This window comes from Diplotaxodon limnothrissa, linkage group LG10, assembly GCF_057381915.1.
Source record: "Diplotaxodon limnothrissa isolate DT_005_m linkage group LG10, D_limnothrissa_male_GT1.1, whole genome shotgun sequence".
Classification (NCBI taxonomy): domain Eukaryota; kingdom Metazoa; phylum Chordata; class Actinopteri; order Cichliformes; family Cichlidae; genus Diplotaxodon; species Diplotaxodon limnothrissa.
Window position 1 is genome coordinate 29234479 of NC_140605.1, and position 11177 is coordinate 29245655.

Consider the following 11177-nt stretch of genomic DNA (forward strand, 5'->3'; position numbering starts at 1 on the left):
TTTCAGCTCATTAATAGGCAAAATCTTGTGGATGCATTGGTTTTAGTTTTAAACGTATTTGAGCTTAATGCTTCTGTCAGCATGGCTTCAGTGATCCTCCACAGAGAGCTGAAAAATATACTGTTACAGAAGGAAAGCAGAGCTTCTCGTTTATTTGTGGAGCAGGACGAGTGAAGTACAGAACAGATAAACCTACAGATGTTTTCAGGTTCTCAGGACATTGTATGAAGATCACCTTTGCACATGTCACGCACAGCAGGTGCAGGTAACTCACCTTGTTTGTCTTCTAACTGTTGGAAGCGCTTTGTACTTTGTACAAGGGAACCAGCAGGTTAAAGACCAGCTTTCATGGGGTCAGGCTGGAATTCTATTTAAGATTCTGGCACTTTTACAGTATAACACAGCAATATTATTAAAATTATTTCTTGCACCACCCAGGATGCTGTTCAGGAGTGTTATTTTATAGACGTGCAATTAAGAGTGTTACAAGTAGTTTATCTTTATTTGGTTTATTGATGTCTATGCTGTTGAAAACAGTTAACAGTTGTCTTGTATAAAGTTTGCATTTTACAGTTAATGTGCGTCCTCTCTCAGTCCCTCTACTGGCAAATTATATAATACATAAAAACTCGAAATGTCACTCTGGGTAAATATTGTCTTTTCTCAGGCATAAAATTAAGAGTGGCTTAATGTTTAGCACTAATACGAGTCTGTCAAGATTCCTTTTTAATACATTACTATTGTTGTTGTTATTATTAGGGGGTTTCCACTTTAATTAGATGCCACACAGAGAAGAGGGGGATTGATTGTGGAGGAAGATGCACAGCAAAGAACATCTGGTCCGACTCAAACCTGAGCACTTAGCCCTGTGGCTTATGGTTACCGCCGCAACCCAGTGAGCTAAAATAATACCATGTAGCAAAATGTCTACACTTTTTTTTGCTTTAGTACAGTCCAATTCTACTTCTACTGTTTCTTCTTTCACAGCAGGAGATTATCCAACTCCATCTCACTCATCCTTAGCATCCTCTTCTGTTGCACCAACCCTCTGCATGTCCTCCTTCACTACATCCACGAATCTTCTTTGTGGTCTTCCTCTTTTCCCCCAACATACCTTCAATCCCACCTCTTTACTTTGTCTCCAGACCATTCAACCTGAGCTGTCCCTCTGGTGTACTCATTTCTAATCTCGTCCCAGTGAAAATCTGGACATCTTTAGCACAGCCTCCTGCCTTTTTGTCAACGTCACCATCTCCAAACCACACATCACAGCAGCTCTCACTACCATCTTGTAAACCTTCACTTTCACTCCTGCTGCTATCCTTCTGTCACAAATGACCCCAGATACTTGTCTCCACCCGCTCCACACTGCCTGCACTCTCTTCTTCACCTCTGATGTGAAGAAGCAATGGATCACTGTCCATTGCTTTGGATTGTTGACACCGGATTTTTAACTAATACACCATCATTATGCATGCATCTTCACACAGGTCTCCCTCTCATTCACACACATGTATTCTGTCTCACTTCTACTGACTTTCATTCCTTTTTATTCCAGAGCATGCTCCAGACTGCTCCCTACTCTCACTGCAGATGTCATCTGTGAACATCATAGTGCAGACACTCCTGCCTGACCTCATCTGTCAATCTGTCCATCCCCACTTCTAAAAGTACATTGTATTACTGCTATTTTGTCATAATGTTATCTAATCCCATTGCAAAAAAACAAAAACATCCATAATTGTCTCAGAAACCTGTGCCTCTGACGGTTTTGTAAATGATATTTAGTGAGAACAGACTATGTATCAGTGCGTATATCGAAAACAGAGACCACTTTTAACTGATTTGGAGTCATTTTCAGGGGCCAGTTCACCCAAATGTGAAAATTAAAATCCGTGGAATTTAGAAGCTTAGAGGAAACGGGAGCTTGAAATTATCATGCAAAATTAAAATGTAAGACAAAATACCTCAGGGTGTTTCAAAACATTTAACTCTCTTTATCTGATCACAGAATTTCTGAGCCTTCTCTGGTCATCACACTCACACACAGACGTGTACGATTCACCCCCTCCATTACCAAAACAAACATAAAAGCACTTCATTGTCTGCTTAATTTAGTCATTGATTTTTTTTAACACCAGATCACACCATGGATAGTAGGAGACGTCAGGCTGAAGTGTTTTATGGTCTTTGCGGGAACCCCCACCATCCCTGCAGACACACACACACACACACACACACACACACACACACACACACACACACACACTCGGGCTGAGGAGAGAGTGAGAAAAAGGGAAAAAAGAAGATGCTTCCCCAGGGATCATCACTAAAAATCACTGCCTACTACTGTTAGGAGATCTAACCATGGGAGTGTGTGAGTGATTGTTGTTTGTGTGTAAAGCTTCTGTCCCCTTTGGCATGTGTGGCTTTGCTTAGATCAGATGTGAACCAGCAGACACTCACAGACAGCTGTGCCGCCACATCCTCACACGCACGCACTGAGCTGTTTGGAGAGACACACGCAACCCAAAAATGTGTCATTTTGGGGATGACACTCTTTATATTACTATAATTTAACCTCGTTACTATTTATAGAACCTCTACCAGCACAAGCAAACACAGAGGGTTTATCAAGTAAATACCCATCTTTAAAAGGATAATTTCACTATATTGCACTATATCTCTATCCATAAAGATAGCACAGTACTCGCCATGTAAAACAAAAGCTAAGTCCAGCTAAAATATAAATAAATACCCTCTTACTTCAGATGAAATCTGTGTGTACCCAACTGTGCTATACTTAAATTTGAACTCCGAAGCTGGTCTGAAAACTGTTTTTATTTATTTCACCATTCACTTTGTTTTCTGAGCATTTAATTACCCTTGTTATTAACGTAAAACATGCATTTCTACCCACATAAACAGGTCACGGCAATGAAAAGTAACACTTCTAAAAATGCTGTGAACCTACTGCTTTAACTTGGTGAGTACAGTTCCAGGATCACTGGGAACTTAAAACTCCAGTTGAAATAAAACATCATTAAACACTATTTACAATATACCTAATACCATACTGTTGTTCACTTGTTGCCATTTTCCAGAGAAACCCCCCCCCCCCAAAAATGCAAAATCTGGAGCCATGTGACGAACTTACAGGCGTTGGTGACGGCGAAGCTGTTGGCCGTCTCGATGTTGTCCACGTGAGGCACCAGGTTGAACGGGGCTTCCGAGGCGTTCGGGCTGGTGTTGTGCAGGAAGATTGCCAAACGAAAGGCGGTGTACTCCTGATCAGTGTTTCTGATGAACAGACCGCCTGAAGAGAGGGAGGAGACATCAGGGCTCGATGAAGAGCGTGTCCACTGTATCTCGCCGTCAGGTTTAAACCTATTCTAGACAGATTAGTTATTGCTGACTGCAGCACAGAAACACCAAAGACAATATATTTAATCCAAGTCAGTACCCAGGCATATTGCCCATATGGGGTACAACTTGTTGCTATCTCAGCCCCATCTCCACTGTAGTTAATAAGATTTCAAAGAAACCACAAAACTGTTGGGAGAGTTTTCAATCTTTAGATCACAGTTTAATAAAACCTCTCCTGCTGAGCTGAGGGCTACCTGCAAGATTCTCATGGGCTCAGGGGCTTTTGGAAACAACCCATACAGTGGTTACCGTTTCTGACACTCAACAGGATGATGATACTGAAAAAGGCTCTGAGATACAGAGATAAAGAGTCTGCATACTAGCATGCTCAGGACAGCTATGTTTGGACACAAGGTCCATCTGCAGGTATATTGATATGCAGCAGGTGGAGAACTTCTCCATGTGCTGCTACGCCAAGCTCACCAATGACGGAGAGCACCGCAAGAACTATCGCTGCCAAATGAAGCACAAGTCTGTGCCGGAGTCTGCCTGCAGGAAGAGAAACTCACTGCCGAGGCAGCTGAACGTGTTGATCAGTGATTTATTTTATATGCTGAATATTTGCAGATGAGAATATTATAAAAAGTAACTAGTTTGTAATTTTTTAAGCAAGCATGCACACATCACATTGAAACATCCACAAGTCCAAGAGACCTTGAGCCAAACCTTGATTGGAGGTAAAGGAAATCTCTAGAACAGGGGTGGGGGAACTCCAGGCCTCAAGGACCGGTGTCCTGCAGGTTTTAGATGTGTCCTTGATCCAACACAGCTGATTGAAATGGCTAAATTACTTCCTCAACATGTCTTAAAGTTCTCCAGAGGACTGGCAATGAACTAATCATGTGATTCAGGTGTGTTGACCCAGATGTATATCTAAAACCTGCAGGACACTGGCCCTTGTGTCCTGGAGTTCCCCACCCCTGGTCTAGAAAGACGGATTTATCCTCTGCAAACCACAAATGTATACCCATGACTGTGCCAGCCTGTCACGTAGGTGCTGAGCTTTCAAAACTAATCCTGAGGTCTTTCCAGTCTACACATAAGTAGCTGACCAGCTTTACAATTAGACCTATACTAGCTTGTTTAGGGTTTAAAACAGGTGATATAACGCACCAGAACAAACAGATAATAACGTTTTTTCTCGTGATAACAACCTCACATCAAAGGTTCAAAAGATTTAAGGCAAATTTTATTAGCTCTTCACAGATGTTTGTTTCAAAGAGAAATCTCTATCATAAAAGAGGTTCCCACAACTGACTCCACAATGTGTAAAATGTAATAAAAGGGCAGTATCGCTCTGGTAAATAATGTCTTCAACTTCCTGCAAAGGCTAAAAAAATTTAGATCCTCTGAGGTACCACTAGGCTTTGTGGCAAGGATTCAGTGTGTTTAACATGCAAGGTCGTCTTTGTCTCGTATTAATGCAAGCAGAGAAGGTGATAATATTCACAAAATATCCTTTTGTATCAACTCGGATTTTCATTCAGTTTTCTATGCAAGAGTGGCGCCAGTGTCATAAATCAGTTTGGCATCAGAGATAAGATTTTTGTTTCGTGTCCTCTTGTATTACAGCCTCATTCATATACAAAGATCTCCACTAAGCCGTTCGCGGCTGTGCAAATGTCAGTAGTGTTTTTAGGTTAGAAGCAGTTTGTTTCACATTTCAAAATCTGACTCAAGGCTATATTTCTTAGGATGAGACAGTGTAAATGTCATTTAGAGCAAAATGCCAGTGTGTTCTTTTTATGGCTGGCCTCTTTAAAAGGTAAACTTTAGAATATTTTACCACTCTGTGGAGACCAGTCATCTAAGCCCCCTTTTGATTTTAATCTGATTTCCATTGTGATGGGTTTTATGTTTATTCCTAACTTGAAATTTATCCCTTTTCCAGCCGTTGCTGAATCGAAAAGAATAAAATTAAGCACTGACCTAATCCAGCTTATTTAGACTTCTGACATTCCCTTCATCTGGATTCAACACAAAATGAGATCCAAACACTTCGGGGGCCTCAGACTTTGAAGTTTCCTGACATATGGTTCGCTGAAAACAAGACCCAAATGGCTGCAACGTGCCTGTTTGTTTGTGACCCCATTACCACCTGGATGACTTCTGATCACGTCTTTGAATTTAATCCAAGCTACGTAGTGTGCTCGTGTAAGTATTCCATGTTATCTTTTTCTAAATTTCTATGTAGAATAGTATCAAAAAGGAAACAGCTTCTCCTCTTCCTATAGTCTTGCTAATTAGGCTTACATTCCTTATTGTGAATAATCAATAACAGGAGTAATAGCTTGGCAACCCCACTGATCAGCTTTAAGCTTTAAGTGGGCTTTAATCTGAAAAGATTATTCAACCTTTACAGTTTGCATTCATACTTGGCGTAGACCTGTCAGGGAGCAGATCCTGATATATATATATGTTCCTGTATAGTTCAGTTTACAGGGGTGATTCATGTTAACACTGCTCCATTCAAGTAAAACACCATGAGTGCAATACATACTTGACTTTTAGCCACAGCTAGTGTGCAGTCCATGTCCCTGGTTAGGCTTTTAAAGTGTTGTGGTTTGGCTGACCTGGTTACAGCACGTTCTGTGTGCATTCACACCGGCATTAATGTGTGCTACTCCTTACCCAAAAGACATCCAGATACACATGAAATGTTCCAGTAGCAGGTGCAGCTGGAGCCTTAATGTGAGATAGTAACTTCTATTATTGCATGGAGAATTATTTCTCAAAATCATGGCTCGCTTTTGTAGCGGATTTAAATTTGCATGCTTCGAATGCACAGAATCTAAATTTTGTCATCCATTCATCCACTTTATTAACCATCTATCCCAGCTGCCACAGGGCAACAGGCTGGGAACACTTTGGAAAGGACTGCAGTCTATCGCAGGACTAATGCAGAGAGACAGACAAGCATTCACACCTACAGTCAATTTAGAATCACCAGTTAACCTAACACACATGTCTTCGGACTGTGGGAGGAAACCGGAGCACAAGCGGGAACATGGAGAAAACGCAAAGTTTACACAGAAGGACACCAGCCAGGTTCAAACCCAGAAGCTTAATCATCATAAAGATTAGTTTGGAGTAAGATCTATAAGGTTCAGATTTCTTCCTATCAAAGATGCTCCGCTGCCATGCAGTGTATGATAAGACAGGATGCTGACAGACCTCGAAAAACTAATACAGGTCAGAAAATGAAGGATGAATGGGATTTATAATTCTGAGGACATCTCTGCATCTGTTGGCAACTGTGGAGCATGTTGGCCGTGACTCTATTTGTCCACTTGTTTCAGTGTCGCTTGCGTGTGTACAAAGCAAATTTCCTGCTGCTAATAAGTGTTGATTCGTCGGTGACGATTATTTGAAACTGACAAGTGTTGATCGGGGGAGATGTTTGCCCTCTCTGAAGGCTGATGCGATTCAGAAATTGCTAAATGTAGTCTGGCGGGTGTGGATTTTTACACTCCCAGAGGACAACTAGGCCTGAAACTGAGAAATATGATGACACAGGGATTACATCAACAGTTTTTTAAATAACTGGCAGCAATGATGTTTGTCAAGCGATAATGAGAATAAGTTAATTTAAAGAAATACCAAGAGCCCGATTATCATAGCTGGGAAATTATGAGTAAAATAACCCCCCCACACACGCCAGTTTCGCTTACGTCAGCAACAAATTAAATGTTTCACACGACGGCACAGCAGTTCCACAGACGCAGGTTTAAACCCCAAACAACGCAGCTCGAGAGCCCTCAGTTCCAGGGGAGCCTGCTCTGTAACTGACCCTGACCTCTGCCCTCTCTGGGTGGCCCGGGGATTGGAGTATCACATTGATATAAAAGGACAAGGAGAATCATTTGAACAGCTTGTCATTTTTCATCAGCCTGACTTGTATCTGATGTGCCTCAACTCCATCTACAAGCTGGGGTGCAGCTGAGGGTAAAACCCAGCAAAAAAGAAAGAAAGTCAGTGTAAGCAAATATTAGATTTCAGAATGAAGCTTGAAACAGTTGGAATATAAACCTGGATACCAGATTTTTTGATTCTCTGATGACTGTTTGTTGAGGATGTGATGATTAACCAATGATTAACAAATGGAGGTCACAGTTGGGCTCCTTTTTCTCCCCCCCCCCAGCACCCTGCTTTTAAATCTAACCAGTAAATCTGCCAGCGAGTGTAATGAAAACCGTGAATCCGTCAGTGAGAAACGTAAATTTAAAACACAGAGACGCTGAAAAAGAGAGAGTGAAACTGATGGAAAAAGATTTGGGGGGAACGGTGCAGCTGCAAGGCATTTGGGACCTGTGGCAGCGGTTTGTTATAGGAGCGGGATCTGCGAGAGTGTTAACAGCAGTCAATGCACAGGCAGCCCGCATGGGGAATACACACAGACTTTGCTGCTCTGATCTGCTGCAGTGGCGGAGTGCACCGGGATACACACACATGCAAAGCGCATTAGGTGTGTGAGTCTGTGTGTGTGTGTGTGCGTTTGTGTGTGTGAAGCATGCACAGCATCGACAGAGCACAGGACCCAGTCTTTATGGTCATGTTTTAAAGACAATTAAAAGAATAAAAATAAGGCTATGGGGGGGAAATCCGCAATCCCCACTTTGACCAGTGCCGGGGTGCTAAACGGCAGGTCAGAGGCAGCAGGTAGGACGTCCACAGATTCATTGACTGGTTTTATTTTGTGCTTGGATCTACCATAAAACGCTCACACTTACCGATCTGAACGCTGCTCGGGAAAGCACCCATTGCCAGTCCCCAAAAACCCGAGAACATCAACAGAATCAAATCGCGAGAAGAAATCCTCATTTTGTTCAGGTTATAAACTGATTAAAGACATCGAGCAGGTTTAATTAACACCCCCGGTGCAAAGCCAACATCACAAGGGAAAACAAAAAACAAAAAACAAAGAGATTAAAAAAGGGAGATGAAATCAAATGCCGGTTAAATATCCATGTCTGCTTTGGGTGGCTTTTTTTTCTTGGATATTCCCCCCGCAGTGCCGCTGGTTTGTGCCGTCAAACTGCGTCCGTCCGTCCGGCGCTGGAGATTTTGCGCACACCACCAAGAAGAGGAGGGAGGGAGGACGAGGGGTGGAGGTGGTGGTGGTGTTGTTGAGGGGGGTGGGCATCAGCCAGCGGCGGTCAGTGCGTCTGGATGCGGCTCAACTCACATCACAGCAAGAACACACATGCGCCTTTTTAGCCGACCCGGGCAGACAGGCAGGAGGGGCGTCAGTCAGTCAGTCAGTCAGCCCGCTCAGCAGCACCGAGCGGCGGAGAAAGTCCCCGCAGCTCCTTTAACACCAAAACTTCCAGAACCGCTGCGAGTGGCTGCGAAGATGGATGTCTGACAGCGTTTTTCTCTCCCGCTCCTCGCTGTCGGATATCATCCCGGATAGATCGTCTCGCACGGGCAGATCAACTTAATCAAAACCCCGGTGTGTCCTCTCAGTCACTCTGCACACAGCCTTTAGGGCGCAATTTAAGATAAGCTGCGCCAATTTCGGCAATTAATAACATTCTAATGAGCAAGCTCAAATTCATTTGCGGGGTTTGTTTTCTGTGAACTGCCTCTTAACTTAAAAAAACAAAAAACAAAAACTCATGCTGGGTCGCTTAAGGTAGTCAGACTGTCCCTTTAACGGTTGCTACCATGTGACATTACTTATGCACATGTACAAAACCGCTACAGCAACAGATTAACAAATAAATTATTGTTTTTTAAAGCTTAAGAAATACATTAAAATAAATGTAAATGAGGGAAACGTTTGAACACCGCCAGCCTGTCTCACTAAAGTTTGCACTATTCCTTCAAGCTGCAGGAGCGAGGAGCTAAAAGTTTTGTCACTTTGACCAAATAACACAGACTTTCAGTAGCACCGCTGGCGGTGGAGTCCCCGGGTGTGCAGTTTAAGCAAACTAATTTGGAAGTTTTGTCGCCATCCTCCAAGATTAAATAAAATCCAGTGATAGTGAGACTTTAAGGAAGTGTAGCCATTAGTCTCCTCGGGGTGGTTCGGCTAAAGCAGGAACTTTAGGAGACACTGGGCTACTTTCAGTTCAGGTTCTGCTGATTTTGAGGTTTGTAGTTGCCGCAGGTAAAGACCCGACTGAAAAATGAGTAATTATGTGCAAGGCTCCCTTTGGAGGCAGTGCCTGGAAGTTGATTTTGCTTTTGTAAATGTGAGAAAGACTGAGCGCTTTCCAGCAAATCTAAACCCCCCCCCCCACACACACACAACAACAAAACACAACATCTTTTCTTATCCTTTTCTTTTTTACATTCATCATCGACAGAAATGTATGATTAAAAAAAAAGACTATCTTTACAGGATGAGCCTATTATTGCGTGTCATCACAAGATAATGCTGTAATACTGGAGCCAAATAAAGCCAACCTTGCCACAAAAAACCAAACCAGTATTTAAGACATTTTAAAAGATTATACATCTGACTCACAAGCAACAGATAGCTGAGCCAGGTCCCGATGAAGAACAGCGAGTTTAAAAGCAGACCATTAAGCCTCAATAGATAATTCAACTAAACTAATATATTTAATCATGATTAAATAATCATCCCAGTCATTTTCTTGAATCTGATTCAACCTCTCAAATCAAAATAATTGATGTTTTGTTACATTGAACTGAACATTTGTGCCACTGTTTGGATAAAACAAGATGTATGACGGCATCTATCGCTAATGAAAATCTATGAGTAATGGGTTTTGCAGGCATTTTCCTTTATTAACTGCTTTGACATTTTATACACAACATGGTTTATTGATTAATCAAAAAATGATTTGCAGACTGATCGAGTAAATACTGCCTGTCTGTTTTTCCTCAAGGTCAAGAATGAATGTCTGCTCAAAGAACAGGAAGAGGAGGACAATGTGAGGTCTGGGATGACTTTTTAAAAAGGCAATGTAATCCTAGAGCTTGGAATACAACCCAGATGTAAAAGCACAGATTTTCATTTTTAGCCAATGCAGTAGATGTAAATGCTGTTATCTCACTGTTTTCAGGCAATAGACTTCACAATTTCTAGATAAAAGTCTTTTATTGTTTTGTGTACTCTAGTTTTTTTTTTGTAGGAAATATTTTACAGTGAACACAGAGGAGGATTGCAAAGTGATGACATTTTCAAAGCCGAGGTAACTTTGCTGTGTATACCTTTAAGAAAAATGGATTCGTATGTGATTATGGTTATTTTTAAAGAGATTTTGGTGTGTCCATTTATGTTCTCGTCTTCCTCATTGCTCTCTTTCCTTCTCCGGAATGCTTGCATTAATGTCGTTTTACATGTAAACTCAATGTGCTTACCCTAAAAGATAAAATCACAAAAACTACATACCTCTACATTACATGCACACACAAGAGTTATGAACTGTATTAACTATGAGAATAAAATGGTTTCAAGTGTGTTTTTGCATGTTGACACAGTTGTAACTGATCTCAGGACCTCAGTAACTGAACACACCCTCAGAAAACGTAGCTGTGATCCTGGGTACAGTTAAAAGATCTGCACCTGATGACCCTTTATGAACTGACAGGATTTTAAGGGTAGTTTAAAGGTAACGAAGTGATTTCAGTACTTCTGTAATATGCTAAAATTTCCATGCATGTGTACGGACTTTGGCTAAGTTATTAAAAATTAATAAACAAATTGAAACAAGAGCAGCCCCAGAATGGACTGAAAATTCCCTCTGCGCCATGCATAGTTTCAGTCCATGCATTCAGCA

The 11177-nt window shown here is 41.8% G+C and overlaps 1 protein-coding gene across 2 annotated transcripts in view; it reads right to left on the reverse strand.

Annotated features, from left to right (window-relative positions):
* Nucleotides 1-8471, reverse strand: part of LOC146624688 (glutamate receptor 4) — a 162031-nt gene extending 153560 nt beyond the window's left edge. For both annotated transcript variants that reach the window (XM_085364695.1, XM_085364694.1), the window contains exons 1-2: nucleotides 8157-8471; nucleotides 3158-3316 (exon numbers count right to left, since the gene is read on the reverse strand). In XM_085364695.1, the coding sequence (XP_085220821.1) occupies nucleotides 3158-3316; nucleotides 8157-8247 (250 nt within the window). In that variant the 5' untranslated portion in view covers nucleotides 8248-8471. The remainder of the gene's footprint in view (nucleotides 1-3157; nucleotides 3317-8156) is intronic.
* Nucleotides 8472-11177: the final 2706 nt, after the last annotated feature.